The sequence below is a fragment of the Urocitellus parryii genome, chromosome 13 (assembly GCF_045843805.1).
Source record: "Urocitellus parryii isolate mUroPar1 chromosome 13, mUroPar1.hap1, whole genome shotgun sequence".
NCBI lineage: Eukaryota > Metazoa > Chordata > Mammalia > Rodentia > Sciuridae > Urocitellus > Urocitellus parryii.
This window is the reverse complement of record NC_135543.1, coordinates 16,282,504-16,305,861: the sequence shown is the minus strand read 5'-3', so window position 1 is coordinate 16,305,861 and position 23,358 is coordinate 16,282,504. Positions and strand designations below refer to the sequence as shown.

The window sequence follows — 23,358 nt, the reverse complement described above, 5'->3', positions numbered from 1 at the left end:
ATGTGTAACCGATGTGATTCTGCAATCTGTATTTGGGGTAAAAATGGGAATTCATAACCCACTTGAATCTAATGTATGAAATATGTTATGTCAAGAGATTTGTAATGTTTTGAACAACCAATTAAAAAAAAAAGAAGTATGATGGAGAGAAAGTTGGAATGCAAAACCAAAACCAAAACCAAACAAACAAAACCCCCAGAACTCTTAATCAACAGCAATCTGAGTATCTTTCTTTGGAAAACTTTACAAAGCTCTTTGGCTGTATTTCTACCAGGAAAGGATCTATGCAAGAAGCATCTAAAAGCTCACCTTTTATTAGCTTCACGGTAAGTCAAGTTCTGGCATATTTTAAATTGCAGCATGCTCCCTTCCTCCAGAGATCCTGATCCAGCTTCTCTGCTTCTCTTGTTTCCACAGCACCACCACCACCCTTCGGGTACTATTATAATCTGCTTATCTTATTATGTTTGCCTTCAATAAACTCGAAGGATTTTTGCTCATTTTTCTGCTGATTTTTCTCAAGTGTTAGAATTCAACTAGGTGCATAGTAGGAGCTCCATGAAGATTTATAAATAAAGGAACAAAATAAATAAGGCAGAAGCGAGTAAGTGAATAAATCAAAGGTAATCTAAAGTTGGGACTTACTAATGTAGGACTTGTCATTACATAATATGATTTCCATGTCGGACTCTGCCACTTGGCCATGTCATTAAACCTTTCTGGGTCTCTGACTCCTTGTATATAAGAGTTAGGTGGTTATTTATTCATTCAATTAATACCTGTTTCTACACATTTTGGTCATGACGATTTAAAGATGCTCCTTTGCATTCAAACCCTACTCTTGTAGTCTTCCAGCGCACGGAGCTCTGCAGTTTCAAAACCCCCGCCTCTTCAGGCCCCGCCCATCAGGCGTGCCTACTTTGGGCCCCACCCCGATTCTGCACTGTCCGACCCCAGGCAGAAGCTCCGCCTTCCCGTGTTGCAGTCATCCAATGGCCAAGATACACGGCTAGGTAATTGCGAGGGATATTTAGGTGTCCTTTTGGCGCCTGACCAGAGTCTTGGGAATTCAGTTTCTCTTGAGCAGTCACTTCCCCGAGTTGCCCCTAAGACATGCGGATTCACCCACTGCTCCACAGTCCCTCGGAAGGGTTGATGAAGGCTCCCGAGCCCAGTCGCTGCCCTCCCTGGGAGCCCAGGGTCTTCACTGGCCGAGGCTGTCGGCCCGCGGCATTCTGGGCATGGTAGTTTTTCTCCTCTCGATTCCTACGGGGCGGACCCGTGGCCGAGACTCGCGAGACTACGATTCCCAGACGCCCAAGCATGTAGCCGGTCACGTGGTCCGCAAGGACGCGGGGCTGGTGGGCGGGGCCTGCGGTGCTCCGCAGCCGTCTGTGACAACCGGAGCCGGCGGGCCGATTTGGCCCCCAGAGACCCTGCCATGGTACGCGCGGGCGCCGTGGGGACGCACCTCCCCGCGTCCGGCTTGGACATCTTTGGGGACCTGAGGAAGATGAACAAGCGTCAGGTAACCGATGCCCGGGCTGGGGGCTCGCCGGGGGTGCGCTGCGGCAGCTGGGAGTCCGGGTTTGGAGTGCAGGGTTTGCACAAGGGCAGTTGCGGGTGACTGCGACCCGGTGGCGACCCGAAGCTTTCAGAGCCTCTGGGTTCAAATCCTCCCAGACCCACGTGTGGGCAAATGTGTGCTTTCTTGCACTGATAAGAGCAAATGAGGGGAGGATGGTCAGGAAGGGGAAGAGAATAGAAGCCCAGTGCAGTGGATGACATGCGCTGGGAAAGCGAGGAGAGATGACTGGAGCGCGAGTGACAGCTGTCTGTGCGCAGATTTGAAGGGCCCCTCAGTGAGGAGGAACACATTTCCTTGTAGCCATCCAGAGGCCTGATTGCGCGCGCATGGAAATGGCAGAGAGGCAGGCAGAAGGGAAGAACTTTTTGACAATGGGAGCTGTCCAGTGATACCTCCCAAAGCTGTTTCTTCCCGGCCGGGGCAGGATTTTCCGTGCCTAGTGATCTCACAGGTGCTGCTCAGTCATTGTGGACCGAGCAGTGTTCCAAAGGGAATTCCAGACGTCTTCTCTAACTTTCCTCTCAGATTGAATCATGCTGTCTGCACCATGAATATGGGAGGCAGTTAGCTGGGGGTCTTTGGTTAGCTGAAATTGATTTCTGATTCCTTCGTGATAGGACCTCAGAGGAAAACTGCTCTCCTTAGCCAGTTCTTGGCCATCATCACTGTCTTTGGGTCCTTGTCCCTTCAACTTATGGCAAGAATGAGAAGGGACTGGAAGCCCTCTCAGACAGGAAAAATGTATTACTTAAGCGTCTAGATAGAGAATTTGGAGGACCTGTTGCGCTCCGTATCATGATAGATACTGGAACCTTTACTAGGGGGTTTTGATTGTCTTTGAAAATGGTATTAATGCTCATGATTTTGATCCAGTTTCATTTATTGTTATATGAGGATGCAAAATGATGCCTGTGGCAAGGCACAGCTTACTCCTTTGGGCGCTTTTTTTTTTTTTCTGTAGAATTTCAGACCAGAGTAGCAATGTGGGAGAGTTTGATGACTTGGATTTCAAAACTGTTTGGGATCTGGTTGTATCTAGGTATGCATAGCTGATGAGCTCCTGTGGTTTCTGTGATTAAGAGAAATTGTAGAGTATGCTACTAGCTTGAAACACCGAAAGCTAATGATCTGAGCATTGATGCTGTTTGCAGGAAAATTCTCCAGGAAACAGAACTGTATTTTAAAATCCAGATTATTGGCTAGATTTTTTAAAAATGTTTCTCAAACTGGTGGTGATTACTCAGAGCTATAATTGCGGACTATTAGAGAAAGACTTCCAGTGAGTGTATCAATCCCTAACCCAGTTTGCCCTTTGGAAGCCCTGGGTGTTTCCACTCTTCAGGGATGGGCCTGTCAGAAGCTAGTTGCATTGCTTATTTTATTAATTTTCTAATTCAAATGTAGAAGCTGAAATATACTGCCTTGTGGTACTTTTTTGTTTTAAAGTTTATCTTCTTCTTCCTTTTTTTTTTTTTTTTTTGCTTGTTTCTTTGTTTCTTTTTTCCTTTCAAATTAGCATCCTTGTGACACCTTGTCAGGCCTGCATGCTTTGCCAGTGTTGGAAGCGGGACCTCCTTTCTCTGCTGCCCCTGCTTACTATTAATTAAGGCAAGAGCCACATGCAAAACAAGGGCTCTTTGTTTCTGCAGTGAGGAAGAAAGAAAGAAATACAGCTTCTGGCATTTCTGCTGCTCTGTAGCCAGAATATCTGGTCTGAAATGTTTTTTTAAAACTCGTATAAAGTGACTACTTCATCTTTGGTTGGCAACCACTCAGTGTGGGCTTACTTCTAAACTCTGCTAGAGTTGTTAAATGCTAAGCATACAAATTTGGTAGCCAAAGAGGAATACAAACAAAAATGTGGCGGTGTATGTTTTCTAACTCATTCAGTTTGTCAGTAGTTTGGTCAAAATTTTGTTTCTAGATTCCAGGATGTCAAACCTACACTCAGATTCATAGGTTAAAAGTAGGATGTTGGAATTGTGATTTGTGATTTTGTACTTAGTTTGATTATTATGTTTTTATGTATGCCATTTTCTACTGGTCATTTCCCTGGCAGATAGATGCCTAGTTCAAAGGAAGTATTATTGAAGAATTGATTTTATTTTCTCTCAAAGAATTTCAAGCAAAGACAATGATACTAGAAAAATATGTTCTTAGTACAAGTTCTTTATTAGACAAGTGGCAAGTATTTATAATTTTCTTGTATCAGGGTGGAGCCTGATGGTTTGAAAAACCTGTCTAAAAATGGTGATCTTTGTTTAAAACCATGGTTTGGGGCTTTCCTAATCAGACCTGTAATTCATAATGAAAGAACAATTGTTTATCAAGTCCTTTAAGTCAAGCACAGCAGGTGGGAAAGGTTTTGAATGTGAACTCCAGTGACAACTTCTGCTTTAGACAGATGTGACTTGCAAGGCTGATTTGACTTTAAAAAGCAGTGGTTTAACAGTGTCCCGCTTAGCACTTCAGTTTCCATTTTTTGTTCTCTTGGAAATACAGTGATAGTTTCATAATTTACTACTGACATAGTAGCCAAGTAGTTTAAAATGGTGTAGTTTTGTATTAGATTATATTTACTTTCCTGTTTTCATTTATTGCACCCAAATACCTTAACAGTTGTTTTAGTTTGCATTTTATGTCTCCACTCTCAGTTGTATCCTTCATAACTATCTCAAATTACATATTTCACAGTTGTAATATTGGCAAGAGGCAATTTCAAGCTTTGCTTTTCCTACTTTACATCATATCAGAATATGTTTTAGTGTTTGCCGCACTCTTCAAAGTGATTATTTTAATTTCTTTCAAATAGAACTTCCTTTTAACACGTTTCCCCCCTTCGGTTTTGGACTTAATCCCTGCCCATATAGGAATTTTAAACAATAGGGAATAGTTTAAAGAAGAAAATTCAATGACTCATAATTCTATCATCCTAAGATTGCCTCTGGTAGTGTCATGGAGCATTTCCTTGTGTTTGTTTTATGGTTTGTTGAGATTCTACTGCAGCCTACATTTTTTTCTGAACATCCTTTAAGTGTTTGATCAAGTCATTGAAGTTATTTATGCATTATTTGGAAGAGTAATCTGCCATTTTTCTACTCAATTATTTTCCTGATGTTGGTAATTTATTTCCTTTTCCACATTATCAGAAATAAGGCAGAGAAAGCAAACAAGTTAGCTAGTTGGCTGTGATAAACATCTTCGGGTTATACTTCCCTCTCTGCTTTTTGGATGGAATTCCCAGAAGTGGGGTTACCTGGTCAAGAGTAACTTCCTGATACTAGTGCCAGATTGTTTTCAGAATGGTTAAAACAATTTGCATCCCCACCACACTGAGTCTTAGCTTTAAAAAACAATTTAAAAAACAAAAACTTTAAATTTGCTGGGGTGTGGGGTTGGGTGGAAGGGGGAAACAGGCAGGATTTTTGGTTTGAACATTGTAAATGTTTATTTGTCATTTGTATTTCCTCTTTGGAAAAGTACAGTTTTACTGTTTTTACCTCTTTCTGTTGGGATTTTGGTGTGTTGGTTTTTTTTTTTTTTTTTTTAAGTATTTGTTGTTGTAGATGGATACAATACCTTTATTTTATTTATTTATTTTCATGTGGTGCTGGGGATTGAACCCAGGGCCTTGTGCATGCAAAGCCAGCAACTCTACCAACTGAGCTATATCCCCAGCCTCAGCCCCATGGTGTTTTTCTTACTAATGGTTCATTTGCGTTCACCATGTATCAAAGATGTTTTATTTTATCATTATTTATTCAACAATTTTGGCACTTATTTTTTTGCCAGAACTGTGTTGAATATGCAAGGTACAGGATGCAGTGAGAATATGTAATACGAAGACCTAGACCAACCTACAGTGAAGATTGGCTAACTCTAGTGGTCTTCCTGTTTTTATAAATAAAGTTGTCATGTGGAACATAACCATGTTCCTTCTTTTATATATTGTCTCTGGGTATTTTCTGGCTACAGTGGCAGAGTTAAGTGGTTTTGGTTGATAATCACGTCGCCTGTAAACCCCAAATATTTATTGTCTGGCCCTTTACACAAAGTTTGCTGACTCCTGGTCTGGCAGATAAGGGAAGGCCTCTCATGGACGCTGGTGTTTACAGTGGGACTTAAAGATGAATGAGTGCCATGGGGTCCAGGGTGAGAGCCTTCTGGGCAGAGGAAGGAGCTGAGTAAAGAGCCTGGATTGGGAAGGAGCACATGCTTTTTGGAGCATCGACAGATACAATAAGTTCATCTGGGCATCGTGAGCTTCCCGAGTTGAAACTGGACAATAGGGGTACTTCCCAGCTCTGTCACACAGAACCTTTGTGCTTAAATTGAGGTTTGGTCTTAATCCTCTGAGCTGTGGTAGACAATTGAAAAGATTTAAGTGGAGCATTGATGTGACCAGATATACATGTGAAAAAAAAGTACTAAGTGTAGGATAGATTGGGAGAGAGGAGTGGATCTCTGGACCATGGCAGGCTCTTGCAGGGGCTCCATGGGCTCTGTTTGTGGCTTAGATGAGAATGGTGGCAGTGGGAATAGAGAGAACTGTACTCATTCTGGAAACGTCTAGAAGGTAAACTGCAGAGAGTGGATGGGAAGGGAGTGTCTCCAGACAACTAGGTGGCAATGCCACTTATTGAGCTGGACAACACTGGACGTGCAAGTTTTTCTGGAAAAGGAAAACTCAGTTCTGACATGTAGAGTTTCAGCTACCTTTAAAGACATGCAAGTGTCAGGGAGGTGGCTGGGAATCTCAGGATTGGGAGTCGGTAGCGTGATGGTACTAGGGCCTCATTTGGAGGTTCAGATGGAAGAACGAGCAGGAAGACAGAGAAGAAGGTGTTCAAAGAGTGGACTCTCAGATTTCTGCCTGGGTTTGGTGCTCTTTTGAGAAGTTTGGCTGTGAAAGAGAAAAGTGTTAAAGGTGAAGGGGGATGTGAAGTGGAGGAAGGGTTCAAGATGGAGCAACTTAAGCTGATGGGCAGGAGCAGTGGCTCTGCCTTTGCTATGCATCGGAATCACTGGATAGGCTGTTTATGAAACATGGATGTTCCCTTTCCCCATCACTGATTCACTTGGTCTGGGATGAAGGCCAGGTATCCTACTTTTGAAAGGCTTCCCACTTGAATCTAGAGTACAGCCAAGGTTGAGAACCAATGGTATAGAGCCGTGGTCCCGGACAAACAGCTTTAGCATCCCCTGGAGCTTGTTGGAAATGCAGTCATCAGGCCTCCAGATGATTCTTGTCCATGCTGATGTTTGAGAGCCCCTGCTGTAAAGGGGGGTCTACACATCCAGAAAAAAATGACATGGCACTTCCTTAGTAGCTCTTCCTGAGTGTCTTTAGCCACATTTATCCAGTCCTGTGCATTTTTAAAACTGTATTTTAAACCACTTAAACTATGTTTAAAATTGTAGTTTAATTTTTTAATTGATACATAATCATACAGGTTTATGGAGTGCAGTGTGATGTTTTAATACATGTGTAGATTGTGTAATGATCAAATAAGGGTAAGTACATATCCGTCACCTTAAATCTTTATCATTTCTTTGTAGTAAAACATTCAAAATCTTCTCTCTGGTTATTTTTAAATATACCGTACACACTACTTTGCAATAGAATGCCAGAATTTATTCTTAAACTACATTCAGTCCTCAAAAAGAGCCCATACCCCACATTCTGTTTCAGTTGATTTTAAATTTGGATATTTGAGTAAACAATGTTCAGAACATGATTGGGCCCTAGTTCCAAACCCAGTTCAAAAGGATGTTCTAGAGAGCTGATGGGTAGGTAAGGTGGGGATTTGAATGATCTGGTTTCACTTCCCCTGAAGCATCACTAAAACTACAGTAAGAAGATTTTGGAAGTCATCAGCTATTCCAAGATAAGGAGGCCAGGCAAGGAAAGAAGATCAGCCAGACACTAGAAGCTGCAGAATACATGGAGGAATGGTAACCAACATTGCCTGAGAAAGCCAAAATCCTGTGTGGCCCTGGGGGAGAATGAGGAACAGTGCTTCACTTTTTGGGTGGAAGAACCCTCATAGACTCAAGAATTGATGGCAGCAGATGTCTCTGGAGCTGAAGACAAAGGGGAGCGAGGGCTGAAGTAAATTAGAAAAACAGAAGCATAAGACCCCCTAACTGTCCTCCCCATTCTGCTCCAAGGTCTCCTACCAGATGAGGGTCTAGAAGTTCACTCGCTGGAGGGATGAACAGAAGCCTTTGGAGTAAGGGCTTCCAGGCTTGATGGAAGGTGGACACTGTACCTGAGCGGCTTGCATGCTGTATGCCAAGGATAGAAAGCACACGTGAGGGATGGAGGTCCTGAAAGAACCAGAGAACTAACATGTAGGTGAGCCCAGGTGCCAGGAGAGTAGGCCTATGCAGCCAGGTGGGAGGGATCATTGAAAGAGAGGTGTCTGTTTGGAGCAGTTGCCATTATAGGTGTGTTGCTACACATGTGGATGGTCCAGCGGGGCTGGGGGGCAAGAAGGTCGCTGAAGATAAGGAGGTCTGGGATTGAGTTGGATCCACATGGCTCTGCAAATCACTGCGACACACACAGGAGTTGATAGTGGGAAGACTGAAGCAGCTACCAAAGTCAGACGCCTTCCCGTGGGCGGGGAAGGCCAGGCCCTCTGGAGCTTACCCTTTGGGTAGTACTAGGTACAAAGGACTTAGTCACTTAGCATCTTGAAGGATGATAAGAATTTGGCTGACAATACTGCTGCAGTTCAAAGGGAGTTGGGCTGTGTGCAAGTGTTGCTTTGCCCCTTAGTCCCCAAGAGGTGTGGCAGGCAGCAGTCTTGAGAAACACCTGTGTTTTAGCATTTGTGGAGCAGGGAGGGAGCAAGAGTGAGACGTGTGGGTTGTCAAGCTCAGAAGTGGTCTGAAGTGGGCCAAGGGCAGCTTAACACATCATTCTCCTAGCTGACAACTGGCCATTATATATTGACTTGTGTGACTTCCTGTGTTTTTAAAAATATTTTTATTGATGCATTAAATTATACGTATTGGTAGGACTCATCGTGACATATTCATGCGTCCCATGATATAACATTGGCCAACAGCATTCCCCAGTATCTCCCCTTTCCTTCTGCTCCTCCCTCCTCCTGGTTCCTTTCCTCTGCTCTACTAATCTCCCTTTGATTTTCATGAGACCCCCCCCTCCTGCCCCAACATCTTTCTTTTCCTTTTTCCTCTCCAGCTTCTGCATATGAGGGAAAACATACAACCATTGACCTTCTGAGTTTGGCTTATTTCACTTAACATAATGTTCTCAAGTTCCATTCATTTTCCTGCAAATGACATAACTTCATTTCTCTTTATGGCTGAATAAAACTCCATTGTGTATATATGCCACATTTTTTGTATCTATTCATCCATTGATGGACACCTAGGCTGGTTCCATAGTTTGGCTGTTGTGAATTGTGCTGCCATAAACATAGGCATGCGTGTATTGCTGTACTCTGCTGGCTTTAATTCTTCAGGATAGACACCAAGGGGTGGTAGACCCTGGGTCTTATGGTAGTTGCCTTCCTACTCTTTTGAGGAATCTCCATACTGATTTCCATCATCCCACCTTGTAGGTGTCTCAACCAAATATTTGCTGTTCACCTTTTTAGATGCTTCTGGAAAATTCAACATCTGGAGATTTAAAGGTTCTGTTCCTTTCAACAGGTAATTTTCAGGTGCAGAGGCCTCATTGCCAAGTACTGTGACCCTTTCACTTGAGGCTGTCTTTGGCTGTGCTACTGAAGGGTAGTTCTGGGTGGATTCACACAGCCTCTGAGGATTAGGCACATGCTTTTTTTCAGAGAACTGTGGCCTGTGGCTAGTCTAGAGCTGGAGGCCCTGGTGGTGGAATTTGTATAGCAAGTTCCCTGAGGGGTTTGAGAGTGGTTAGCAGAGCCTCATGGGGGCTTGCAAAAAGCAAGCCCTCAGTATGAATAGCTCTGATTTGCTTCCTTTTTTCTCACTGAAGGAGAGACTCTATTTGAAGGACTTATTTCATGGGTGAAAGTTGGAATGCCACCTGATTTCTTACTTTGTTTAAATTAGTTCCATGTCGTAAAATCACATCTTTTTTGTTTTATTTCTTAAGTGGGTCTCCAGCTTTGGGTTGATGAATATTCTGCCATTGGTTTCACTTTGAGCTTGGCTTTTCTCGTTCCAGCTCTACTACCAGGTTTTAAACTTTGCCATGATCGTGTCTTCTGCACTCATGATATGGAAAGGCTTGATCGTCCTCACGGGCAGTGAGAGCCCCATCGTGGTGGTGCTGAGGTAGGTCCCGCCAGCTGGCCCTGGGCTCTGTCACACTGCTTAGCCAAGACAGGACGGGGTCCCTGAGCTGAACCTGTGTGACAGCTATGATTACAGATTCTAATTTAATAAACGAATAGAGCTTTCTTTATTGATATCTGCTTTGAGAATGTCTCATTTTTTCTTGACTTTTGTTGAAAATTTTTATCCTTTTCAAAAGACATTTTATAGTTTTAATCATGTCATGCTGGTACATTTAATCCATTTCAAAGTGACAGTTTAGCAATATGGTATTAGTGCCTTATTGGTGTGCAAATTGATTTTTAAACATGATTAATTTTAATAATGTCTCTTGGTTTTCTTCATGCAATGGATAGGATGTGTGCGTCTCCCTGGTGCCCAGCAAGGGCCTGTTCTTTTTTCAGGCTTCAGTGCTACTGTTGTAGATGGCTGCTATCTTCTGGAGACTATTATGCCTACGGAAGTACAGCATGAATATTTCAGTCAACTTCGTGCAGTCTATGAAGTCATGTCCACTGAATCTCTGGGGCTCACTGCTCTAGGCTGGGCGGTGCAGCAGTCATGTGGGCAGTCACAGCTGACCAGTGCAGGAGCCAGTGCCCTTTCCCTCCCCGGGGCCTGCTACCATGTAATGGGCTGCAGCCCTGTATACCCTTCCGTGTGACTGGCCAAGGGGCACACTTGCAGAGATGTCGTATTTTCGTAAATGTAGAAGCCTGAGGATGGGGAGGTTCACAACAGAACCAAGGGGACCCTGTCTCACTGGTCTTCACACTGTGCTCTGGGAGGTCCCTGGAGTGGTGAATAGATGAGGAGGGAGAAAGGGTCCAGGCTTCTGGACCCCCAGCACCTAGCTTTATTTCACTTGCAGCAGCTCCACTTTCAGGTATTTTATCTGGTCATATCTCAATGAAGGAAGGACTTTAAGCCTTTTTTTTTTCCTTGAAGAAGAAGGGGGTTCAGTAATAGAGTGCATGCCTAGCATGTCTAACGTTCTGGATTTTGTTCCCACCACCATAAGGAGGAAGAGGAGGAGAAGGAGGAAGAGGAGAATTAAAAGCCTCAAATTTAGATGGATCTTCTCACCTAGTAGATACGGAACTTGGGGCCTCATGAGACCAAGTTATAAACATCTCAAGGTGACTATGATTTGAGGAGGAGGGCCAGTGATCTAGATCCAGAGTTGGCAGAAAGACCCAGTGATCTAAGACACTGGATAAGAGCATCCTGGAGCATCTCCTGGCTCCCAAACATGGTCATTTGACTCCAAATTGACTTAAGTTTTTCTCTTTGGCTGACATTATGGCTACATAAAGAATAATACTGGATCTGAGATCACTGGCCCTCCTTCTCAAATCACACAGACATGCTTACACATGGAAGTTATTGTGAGAGTACAGTGCATGGGAACTTTTAAAAAGTGTCCTTTATTACTCTAAAGCCATTTAATTTGGCAGCATAAACTTTTGATATCCTGAAGGGTATGTGGCCTTGGGGGAACCCCTGGCTCAGGAGAAAGAAACTATAAGCTGTTATTAGGAAAATATTTAAAAGAACCACTTTCCCAATGGTACACATCCTGTCCCTCAACGCCAAGCTCCAGTGTGCTCTTCTGACCTCTGAGACTTGTGGAGGGAGGTTCTCCTTACTGTGGTCCTGTTTCCATGGACCAAGACCATTTTCTATAAATATCTTCCTACTGTGTGTCCTCAGGAATTCTGTGGAAGGAGTAGAGATGAAGCCATCTCAAGAAATCATCTTGAGTAGTTTAGCTGCTGTTCTTTAAAAGAAGACAAAACCCTGAAGCAATTTTGAGTCATTATCAGAAGAAGACAAAATAAAATTCCATGTTGGGGAACAAAAGAAAACACCCATATTTGTTTTGCTCAGATATTTTCTTTTTCTTGCCCTTTTAGCCATTCCTGTTGCTTATCTTCTCCCTTTTTATTCAGATTTCTTGGTTTTGAGGGCTGATCTGGTGTCTATCTCAGGGGCAACTGGTTTTGTCACTGGAGGAGGTCTGAGAAATTCTTGGAGAGGGGGACCTCAACTTAGAACACGGGGGGCTCTCGATAAACATCACAGAAATGAATTTAAGGATGTGTCAGTTGAGGTAGGGAAATTTAGTTAGGAAAGCAGAGACATGTTCAAGAGATAATGTGGGTCCCTCAAGAGGGGGGTAAAGTAAGGAGTGCAAGTTCAAGGGAGAATGCAGGCCATCTTGAGAGTGGGAGATGCTTTGGGGTTTTCCGGCTCTTTTAAAGTTACTTGGTGAGGAGTGGGCATGGAAGGTATGTGAGGATGACGTCAGCCTGGTGGTCTCAAGGTGGTTTATGGTGGTCTGACAATTTTAGGGATCCTTAGGCTTGACATGGTCTCTGTTATCCATCAGTAGATAATGTTGGCAAGTACCCTACGTTATACGATTCTTAAAATATTGTCTCTCTCTGCTTAATATATTTATTTACTATATAGCTAATTAACAGTACACAAGATAGTTTTCATAAGTGGGTGAGTTTATGGAAATTAAGATTTATAGATTTCCCAGAACTTTAGAAGTGACAGGCCTGGGAGAAGAACTAACTTGGAGAGTGACAGGCCTAGAAAGGTATGCCACAGGACTTTAGATTAGTTATAGTCCTCGTCCTTCCTTTTGTCTCCTCTCTGCCCCTCTCTTTATTTCTTCTATCCTGCCTCAGTTTCATTTTAAAACAAAGCTCCCAGCAGGGGCTCAGGGACAGGCCTTTCTCCCTCCTCATTCTGCACCCCCTGGAAGTTCAAGGGGCAGGAGGAATGGAGAGGAGGGCAGCCTCCTGTGCTGCGCTTGCCTTTGAGGCCATTTCTCTGGCCTTGGCAGCCCGCTGCTTCCTCCCCTTTCTTTCCAGCCAGACCAGTGTTGCTGTCTGCTGATTGGCCACCTGCCCCAATCCAGGCACACTTCTAGGTCTTATTCTTTTCTCATACATTAAAACAAAGCAGGAGCATGTGGAAATGGATCCAGTTTTTAAATTCCAGCTCCCAGTAGGTTGAGCTTACTTTGTATCCACCAAACACTTTGGCATGAGTTTGAACAGGTAGCGTGGGGATTATCTGTGGACCTCCACATCAAAATCAGTCAGTCCTTATTAATACTGGGCCTTTTTAGGAAGGACTGGTTGGAAGGGTGCTGCTGCAGGGTTCAAATTTGTCCCAACCCTCAGCAAGACTGTAGGACAGGTCCTGCTCCCTAGGGTTTAGTCACTTTTCTGTTTTTCTTTTCTTAAACAAGTAACATTGTCCTGGGTGCTGGGGTATCAAGGAATGAAAGAATTGTCCTAGGGCACTAGCCAGCAGTCCTGGCCTGAAGTTCTGAGTGAGGAGTCCCTGATTGGCAGAGGTAGGGCTTGTTGAAGGCTCAAACTGGCAGCTTCTACTGTGCAGAGTCCACATTCTCCTTGGTTCTTTTCTTCCCTAATGCAAACTGCAGAGGGGCCTGTTGGGGCCCTTGCCTGCCACAAGCTAGGTAGAAACTGTTTCCTCTCTCATCCTGTCTCCAGAGCAGGAAGGAAACCCTTTAGAGCATCCGAGACTTGCAGACTGTTGATGGGAATTTCAGCTCTGACTGGTAAGTTTGTCATTATTCCCTTGTGGACACTGGGTGACACTGATGTTCACTTTTGTGTTTCTTTCCAGTGGCAGCATGGAGCCGGCCTTTCACCGGGGAGACCTTCTCTTCCTCACAAATTTCCGGGAAGACCCCATTAGAGCCGGTGAAATAGTCGTTTTTAAAGTTGAAGGACGAGACATTCCAATAGTTCACAGAGTAATCAAAGTTCATGAAAAGTAAAGAGGCCTTTCTTCTTCTTTTGTTTTTGTAAATTTTGGTAGATGGTGAATTAAAAAGTAGTGAAAGCATTGGGTTATGTTCCTAGTTCTGCCACTTACTAACCGAATGGCTTGGACCAGCCGCCTCAGTTTGTAAGGCAAGAGTGATACTATTTTGCCCACAATAACTCATATGGTGATTCTGAGAATTAAATGAACTTATGTTCACAAAAGCACCTAAAAAGTCAAATCACTACACAAATGTTAGGTGGAATGTGTTACATTAGTTATTTGAAGGAGTCTTGAACAGGATCAAATCACATTGTAACAGGATTCTTTTGATAAAGAATTATTTTCTGAAGTGCAAAGAAGCTAGCTGTTTCTCTGTACATTTGGCCAAAGTGGCATTTTCAGCAGTATTATTAGCCCTAGATGGATAAAAATTCCTTTCCCCATCTCGCCTCATTATTTGGACATGGCACACCCTGCCTAATTCTTCTCCTACAGACAGCCTTGCCTTTCCCTAAGGTGCTGGGAGGACTTCAGACCTTAATAAGGTCTGGTTTCCTTTTTAGAACCAAACATTTACCTCTAGTTCAAATATAGAAAGTTTCCAGGAGACAGTTGAAAATGTAGCATTTTATATACTTGTTTGTTCATTTCCCTTTTTGTAGCTTAGTGTAGAATTTTTATCTACATGATTTATAGAATTATATTTAGGTATTTATATGTGTTTTTAAATAATGGAACATTTCTCTCTGTGTGTGTGTGTGTGTGTGTGTGTGTGTGAGAGAGAGAGAGAGAGAGAGAGAGAGAGAGAGAGAGAGAGAGAGAGAGAAACTATTTTTGTACTTCTGGTATTAGATTCTCATTTCATTCACTGCTTCCAGGTGTCCCCAAAGACATTGGTACTTAACACTTCCAGTGCACTTTGTGTTGAATATCGGGACTCTCCGTTTTCATTAGTGTCCCCGCACTGGTGCTGTTCAGTGGTTGGTGCTGCCTACTTGTTACTTGCTGAGGAAGAAGCACATTCAGCAATGACGTGGCAGTACTCTCACCTGATTTAAAAATAATTTCTGAAGATGAGACATTTCAAAGTTGAGGAAATGGTACTGGTTTTAATTTGCATGAATTGTGAGAAGTGCCAGGAGTTTATCTTCTCAGTTTCCTGTATAACCATGACTGTAAGTCAAAACGCTCTTTTGGACATGGTTTCAAATCTTTGTGGGCTTTAACTATTTTATCTCATTAGAATGGTATGTTTTTCATTTGCCATATTGAAGGACCACCCTCTTTACAGCACCAGACTGTATGGTTCTGTGTTTTAGCATCAAGGCCACCTAAGCGCCAGTTTAGAATGCCTAACAAATCCCATCCATGGTGATTCTCATTTCCTTGCCAACAGGATTTTACACCAGCTTGCTCAGTGGTGAAGGAAGTGTGCATTGATACATCTGTGCTTGACAAGGGAAAGTTTGAGGGCAGCTAAGAGCATAGTTGCTTTTAGATTTACTTTGTGCTCAAGTCAAGTAATTTTGGGGACCAAATTTATGTCTAGAGTGAAAAATAATATAATCCATGTTGACTAATTGGCTCATGAGGTCTAAGAAGAAATAGAAACAGTTCAGGTACAACCCCTTTGTTAAATCAGCCTCGTGTCCTGACTTCTGACCTAGTCTGACTCGGGATGAGTGACTGGATCAAGCCTGGAGAAGCTCCCCCTGAGCAGCATCTCGGTGTGCTGTGAATCTGGATTTGAAAGAATTGCACAGAGGTTGTTGACATATTTTGCCCACCGACGAATACCCTTATTTCCAGATTGAAAAACAGGTTAGATGCTAGCCTTTCCTTCCTTCCAAGAAGGCGTGAGGCAAGAAGTGTAGCTGTACTGGAAGCCAGTTCTTGCCTTCCCCATCCCCTGGCGCTCTGCCGTGCTTCCTGGTTGTCAGGGTTACACGAGTGTTTTAGAATCTAAACCACAGAATTGTCATTATATTTGTGCTTCCTCTGAATGTCTGTCTGTAAGCAGTCATCTTAGATCAATGGAAGATCAAGTATTCCTCAGCTGCTTTCTCACGTCTGCTCATGTCTGACCTTAATGTTGTATGTGAACTAATTCTTTTTAATGGAGCTGTGTTAAAAATAATTTTTGAGAGTACATCATTTTGCTTTTCAGAGATAATGGAGACATCAAATTTCTGACTAAAGGAGATAATAATGAAGTTGATGATAGAGGCTTATACAAAGAAGGCCAGAACTGGCTGGAGAAGAAGGACGTGGTGGGAAGAGCTCGAGGGTGAGCACCAGCGTTCAAGACGTACAGACAGTTCAGGAACCAGGAAGATATTTAGGAGGAAACTACCTTTAGAGGATAATAGAATCATTCATTGCAAATATGGCGTGTCAGGAGCATTCTAGTAGTTCTGGTGTGTACTCTGAAGACCAAAGAAAACTTAGAACTCTCTAGGATCTAAAACTGAATTCTAAGTATATTATTTTCATCATGGGTTAACTCTATCATATCCTCACATAGGGATTAATTATTTGTGAATTTTAAATTACAACTAATCCTCCCAGAGATGACCACTGCTTCACATTTTAGTGAATGTTCTGGATACTTTGTGCCTAACAGCTGTGTGTGGATGCATATATAATTTTACCTAGAAGGAAGTGGGAAAAGCTTTTTTGTTTTAAACCTATGACTCCATTTTTTTTACATGGCTACATGCTGTGCTATTGATAATGATAGCTTTTATAACCAAGCATCTTTTGGTAGACATTTTTTTGGGGATGGGGTGTGGCAGACATTTAAATGATGTCATATCTATTTTCCCTACTGAAAACAGTTTTGTTTGTTTGTTTGTTTGTTTGTTTTACTGAGGATTGAATTTAGGCACACTCCACAGAGCCACATCCCCAGCCCTATTTTGTATTTTATTTAGAGACAGGATCTCACTGGGTTGCTTAGCATCTCCCTTTTGCTGAGGCTGGCTTTGAACTCTCAGTCCTTCTGCCTCAGCCTCCCAAGCCACTGGGATTACCACGCCCAGCCTGAAAACAGTTCTTGATAAATCTTTTAATATTAATTTTATATGATTGTTCCAGCAGTGAGTTCTGCTTCTAATTGACTCAGCAAGTGTGTGCATCTTTTTTTTTTTTTTGGTGGGGGTGGGAGTACTGGGAATTAAACCCAAGGGGACTTAACCACTGAGTCACATGCCAGCCCCTTTTGAGGTTTATTTAGAGACTGGGTCTCACTGAGTTGCTTAGGGCCTTGCTAAGTTGCTAAGGCTGACCTTGAACTTGTGATCCTCCAGTCTTAGGCCTCCCAAGGCTCTGGGATTACAGGCATGAACCACTGTGCCCAGTTGTATCTTCTTATTTTTTAAAAAAGGAGATTTTTTTTCCTCTTTCAATGATCCTTTTTATATTTAACTTTGTTAGAAATGTGTTCTTGTTTTCTGGGTCTCATAGCTGTGTTATGCTGGAGACACTGGCCACAGTTGTGTGAGAGGTAGCTTTATTAACCAGGTTGTGGCTTAAGACCTCTTGCTATCCCTTTAACCACTCTGTTGCATTACCAAGTATCTGTGGGGAGATGAGGAGAATTTCAGGTCATCTGCCCTGTATTTCTGGTGAAAGGCTCTGGACCAGAGAGAGGTGGATGCTTCTGACTTGACTGGAGGGTACTGTAGGTGTGTTAGTTAGCTTGTTTCCCATTAGTAGGGATGATGAGACAGGGTGGAACTGATTCCATATTGATATTAATTTGGTCGGCATAATCACCAGCTATGAACTTGGTCTCTCTGGGATCATAATCATATTTGCATATAGGTTATGGCATTCACATTTGTATTCACTGCCCAGTAAATGTATTTGTTAATCTGAAAAGCACTGAAATGAAAATATTTTTTTAAAGTATAGACTAATTGTGTATGTGCCTTAAAGCTTTATCTAACCATAATTTTCATATTGGCCACCTGAAACTTATTTTTCCTCTGAAAAAATAAGATTTGTGAAAGTTGCCTATTCTGAATGAAATACGGTTCAACTGATGATCTTAAGTGTAGCAGATGAAGACTTGTGCCATTCCTAGGTCAAATCCGTGCTTGCTTGAGACAGTTGTCCCAGCTATTAGCTCTGATGCGTTTTACTGATAAAACATGTGAGACAGGGGTGAATGCTGTCCCTACAGCTACAGCCAGTGGTGTGCCCATGAAGATGTGTTCCTAAGGCTGATACACAGTGTGTCAAATGTCACTATCCTCATTATAAACATAAATTTATATATTTCTTCCTTTTTATTCCCACAACTTAGGTTTTTACCATATGTTGGTATGGTCACCATAATAATGAATGACTATCCAAAATTTAAGGTAGGAATTTATGTGTGTGTCTGGGCCTATTCATTTTTAAATATTGGAGCTTTTACTTGTACAACTGTAAAGAGGTCATCTTCTTTAGCTATTTTGCCATTAAGTTTTCTGCAGAGTATTTTTTAATTAACTATAAATTAACATAACCACTTAAATTAACATTTAAATTAATTATTTAAAAGAGCTGCTTTTACCTTTTAAATTCACAGTGTGTTCTAAAATGGCACTTATATAGTTGTCGCTTATTATTATGGAAATTTTCAAACATACAAAAAAGTAGGACAATAAACCCAGTGATGTTTATCTAACAACTTCAACAGAAACATTATTTCTATTTTTTTAAAAAAAATCACTTGAAAAGAAATAGGAGTCCTGCATTGGTACAAGCACTGCACTGTCTGTGTGTCGAGCGTTTGACCTGTTTGGGGGCCTTTAACCATATCATGCACTGAACAGCTAATCTGGAGAACAAGCCACCAGGGAAGAGGTCATCTTTTGATTCTGTCATCACTCCAGTATTGAACAGACTTTATCTGAATACATTTTATTATTTATTTAGACTTTATCTGAATACATTTTATTATTTATTTAGACTTTATCTGAATACATTTTATTATTTAAAATAGCTGTTTTTACCTTTTAAGTTCATAGGCCAAATTTATTTGTAGACCTCAGTAATTTCCCATTTTGTTTCTGTTCACAGTACGCTCTTCTGGCTGTAATGGGCGCATACGTGTTACTAAAACGTGAATCCTAATGTGTGCAGCAGTTCCTGGGACCAGATTGAAATGAATTCTGTCGAAAAACTAATATATTTGCAATGTTCCACTTTCTGTATAAAAGAAAACCCTGTGGAGACGTTTTTGTCTTGTCCAAATAAATGATTCATCAGTGAAGATGGCTTTCTTTGTGGACTCTGATTGGAATCTGCTCAGTCTCTCTGCTGATGTGGTAGTCACTTGAAGCCGAGTTTGAGGGACAAGGCCCGATCCACGTGCTATAGTCATAATGTTTGACTTTCAAAATAAATTCCCAGCTTCATCTAGTGGCATTTCTGATGGAAACAAGTAGGCTCATCAAAGGACATGGCTCCTTGTTTATTAAGGTGTCATTTTGACCATAACTCCTAAAACTTTTTAGAAGGAAGGAATCTGCTCTGATTTTCTGGTGATATATCTTGAGGTGGTTTGTTCTATTATTTGAAAGTGTTTAATAAATTGGAAAAGCAGTTTGTATTTACACCTTTGAAAAAAACTACAAAAGGGTGAAGGGGCATTTTCCTTTCCATTTCCCAGGGATCTCTGCTGTTAAGTTAGGTATTTGTACTATAGATAGTCCTGCATCTAAGATAGTCTCTTATTCAAATATTTAGCAAGCACTTACATCCCAGCCACTCACTGTCTTCTGTGATGGAGGTACAAAGTCCCAGTCCTAGTTGAGGTCACAGTGCAGTGGGTGGAAGGGATAGTAAATCTATGATTTTTAAGTAGTGCTCATTGCTATGAAGGAAGATTAATTGGGGTAAACAGACAGAGGGTGACAGAGATGCCATTTTTCATATGGAGGTCAGGAAAGACCACCTAAAAAGACATGAGAGAGAGTGAGGCCCGTCAGTCCTGAAGAGCCTTCCAGCAAGGGCAGAGCCCTGAGAGGGGAAGCTGGTGGCAGGCTTGAGTGGCTCCTCTCAAGCTCTCCAGAGCATGCAGATCCCTTGATGGTGGCTAAGTAGGTTCCAGCTCAGGAGGTCTGGGGAGGGGCCGCCATTCTGCATTTCTGCCTTGCTCCTGGGTGATGCTAAGGCCACCGGCGCCTACACCGCAAAGTACTAGGGGAATACAAAGGTGGCCAGGGGTGTTTTAAAATAGATTTCTCAGTTTTACAAAAATGTTTTCTTTTCATGGAACTACAGGACATGGACATCCAGCCAGTCAGGCCTCACAAAGCTGCTTCCATTCTTTTAGGTTCTAATTCTGTTTCAAAAATTTAGAATCTGAAAAGTTTCAACTATGGTGCTAGTCAGCTTTCCGTCTCTGTGATAAATTCCTGAGAAAAACAACTTGGAGGAGAATTGGATTTCTGTTGGCTCATGGTTTTAGAGGTTGCAGTCCATGACCGGCTTGCTGCGTTGTCTGGGCCTGAGACGACCAGAACATCATGGTGGAGGGGCATGGCAGAGGAGAGTTGCCCCGGACAAGAAGTACCCTTCCAGGCGTGTCCCCAGTGACTTACTTCCTTCAACCAGGTCCCACTGTCTACATTCTCCACCCACCTCCCAGCATCCAGTCAAGTATCAGTGGATTAATCCACTGATAAAGTCAGAGTCCTTGCAGTCCAGTCCCTTTCCAAAAGATCTACCTCTGGACATTGTTGCACTGGGGACTAAGCCTTCATCACACAAGTGTCTGGGGCACACTCTATATCATAACAACTACTCAGGCAGTCTCAAGCAAGCTACTTACCTTCCCTTAGTTTTAAATGGGGGATGAGAGCTATACTTGTCAAACTGCACTATCATGAATAATAAGTAGATAATACACTAAATACTGCTAGCACAGTGCTTGGCAAGGACGTAGCATACAATAAATGTTACCTGGAGGACTTTTTTTCCTTTTTGGTGTAAGTCTGTGGCATATTACACACCCATACAGTCCCTTTCCCCAGTGAGCCTGTGATTCAGTAAAAGACCAGCAGGAGCACGCCGCTGGGGGCAGCCTGCCCTCTAATCCTTTCTCTCTACTAAATAGGCTTTTGCAACAATAATGGGCCCCATCCTGTTGAAATCAGCAAAGTGAAAGAAAAAAAATATTTACAGAATACTTTCTAAAAACACTATTTTCTTGTGCCCTTTAATAAATGGTTTTCTTAAGAAAAATAGATTTTTTTCTGCCCTTAACTAAAAATAGAATTTTAAAATGTTGGGTCAATACTTTATTATTTTATCATCATGTTGGGTTCAGTAGTTGGTTAACATAAAAAAAGGGCTCTTAACATGGTTGAGCTTTTGGGGAATTCTTTGAACATGCCTAACATTCTGAATTGAGCTTTGCAAAGACACCCGAGTCCTAATGTGGCTCGGCTGGTGCCATTTAATTATGATTGATTAAAAAGATTTTCTTTTTTTACCCCTTTGATGCTGTTGGTCCTTACAAAGTGGAAGTGATAGGAGTTGGTAAAGGCAAGCTCTTTTTCTCTGGGAATCTCAGTTTAGCCTCAATATCTGGAACACAACCAAGAACCATATCAGAGCTGGTCATTTATCCATCAGATAGAACCTCTTACTGGCTGCTTTTGATGCCATGGGACTGATTTCTCACCCAATTAGGCAACTGTTTTTTACAACTTAGACACATCATGGTGAGTCGCCTGTTGGACCCCTGCCAAACAGGTGATACCACTGAAAAGTGGACAAAAGCATAAAAATCACATTTCAGGACACCATCTGGTTCAGGGACGGTTCCTAGAGACCTCACTGTGTTCTAAGAGGATGCATATAAAGAAATTAAATGGCATTTACTACACCGTGTTTAAGATCTATTTAGATTTCCATCAGAACCACAATGTGTCTGCTATGGGATAAGCTTCAGGTTTTGCTTTTGATTTTTTAAAGAGGTTAGTGGTAAGACCTCTGAGTTCCTAACCCACAGGTTGTAGCCCTGCCCTTCCACTCCTTTCCCTTTGACAATCAATGTGTTAATCTTATGCAAAAACACAACTCCGAGTGTACATGCCTACACACTCCAACAATGGTGCATACACTAATAAATGACTGAAAATTTTGGAGCTGCCTCTGTCGCAGCAAAGCCAGGCAAATGAAGCCCTGATGTGAAGAGGAAGAAGTCTGATCCTTCTAAGTAAACAGGTATGAGAATCTTTAAGTTAAAGGAAGCAATCCCAGGCATTCCCACTCTCCAGAAACTCCCTAGGTAGCTAATGTGCAGGCAGAGTGAAGAACCAGCAAGAAACAGACGTCTGCACGAATTAGTTGGGAATAAATGTGATTAGGACGCTTGGCTGTTCATAGCTTCCTTCTCGTCTTCATGAAGTCATCTTCAGATTGCGTGATAGGAAAAAACCAGAAACGTACTGTGTCTACATGCCACCCTCTCCCTTTCTCACCACCATTTCCTACTCACCTCTCTATTAGTGGTCATCTGGTTTCTGTTTGAGCACCATATCTTATGAAGCAGCCTTTGGCCCAGGGCTCTGGACAATCAGTTTAGTCTCTTCCTGAAATTCTGGGCCAAGATTCATCCATCACCACTCTTTGGGTTCAGCAGGCTTCTTCCATTTCAAATAAAAGGCATAGGGTGGATAGGGTAAGAGAGGAAGAGGGATTTTAAGTCCCATGACATATAGGGCCCTGCCTTCACCTACTACCTAGGTAGTCTGAAACTAACTTGGGCTCACTTTCCTTATCTCCAGAATTAGCATCAGGGAAAGTCAAGAGTATTGGATGCCTGGATGTGAACACAGCTTTACTATTTCTTTTCAAGATCCTCTCGAACATTCTTTCCTATTGTCTTTGGCCAAAAAAAATTCCACCTACATTTTCTCTGAATTTTCAATTCTGCTATACTGTTGCAGGGACATTTTTTTCCAGAGCTTCTACTTTTAGCCACTTGGAAGTTTTAGGATGATATAAGTGAAAAGAAACCCCTTTTACACTGAATCTTGCCTCTGCACCAGTTCTGTGCCAGCACAGAACAGTACACTTCCTCCACATGCTCTCTGAGGCTGGGCCTTCTGTTGCAGGATTCCCTCTGCCTTCCTCCCGCTTCAGTTACCACCCAAACACTCTATGCCATATGACTCTTTCTAGGTTTCAAGATTTTCCTACAGATGTGTAGCTTCTTCCATGTTGCAGGATTTTGCTTGTATTTTTTTATAGACTTTATTTTTTGGAACAGCTTTAGGTTCGTAGAAAAATTGAATAGGGAGTAGCTTTCCTCTGTGCTACCTGACCCAACACATGCATAGCACCTCCCATTATCAACATATCCCACCAGCACAGACATATGTTACAACTGTTGACATCAGCATCTTTCCACGTCCATGGTTTATATTAGGCTTCACTCTTGGTAATGCGCACTCTGTGGGTGAAATGTCTGTACAATGGCATGTGTCCACCATTATAGTAGTTTTGCTGCCTTTAAAATGCCCTGTTTTCCACCTGTTTATCTCTTCCTACCTCCAACCCCTGACAATCACCGACTAGCTTACCCATGGTGTGCCAGAATGTTATATAGTTGAAATCATATTGAAACTGGAGTTTTGAGATGAAACCAGATTCCCTGC

At 42.3% G+C, this 23,358-nt stretch overlaps 1 protein-coding gene across 1 annotated transcript; it reads left to right on the top strand.

Annotated features, from left to right (window-relative positions):
* Positions 1-1,370: 1,370 nt before the first annotated feature.
* Sec11c (SEC11 homolog C, signal peptidase complex subunit) lies at positions 1,371-18,856 on the top strand. Its single transcript, XM_026393193.2, has 6 exons — positions 1,371-1,528; positions 9,771-9,880; positions 13,553-13,702; positions 15,864-15,983; positions 18,006-18,063; positions 18,767-18,856. The coding sequence occupies exons 1-6, from the start codon at positions 1,442-1,444 to the stop codon at positions 18,818-18,820; spliced, it is 579 nt and encodes a 192-aa protein (XP_026248978.1). The 5' UTR covers positions 1,371-1,441; the 3' UTR covers positions 18,821-18,856.
* The last annotated feature ends 4,502 nt before the right edge of the window (positions 18,857-23,358 follow it).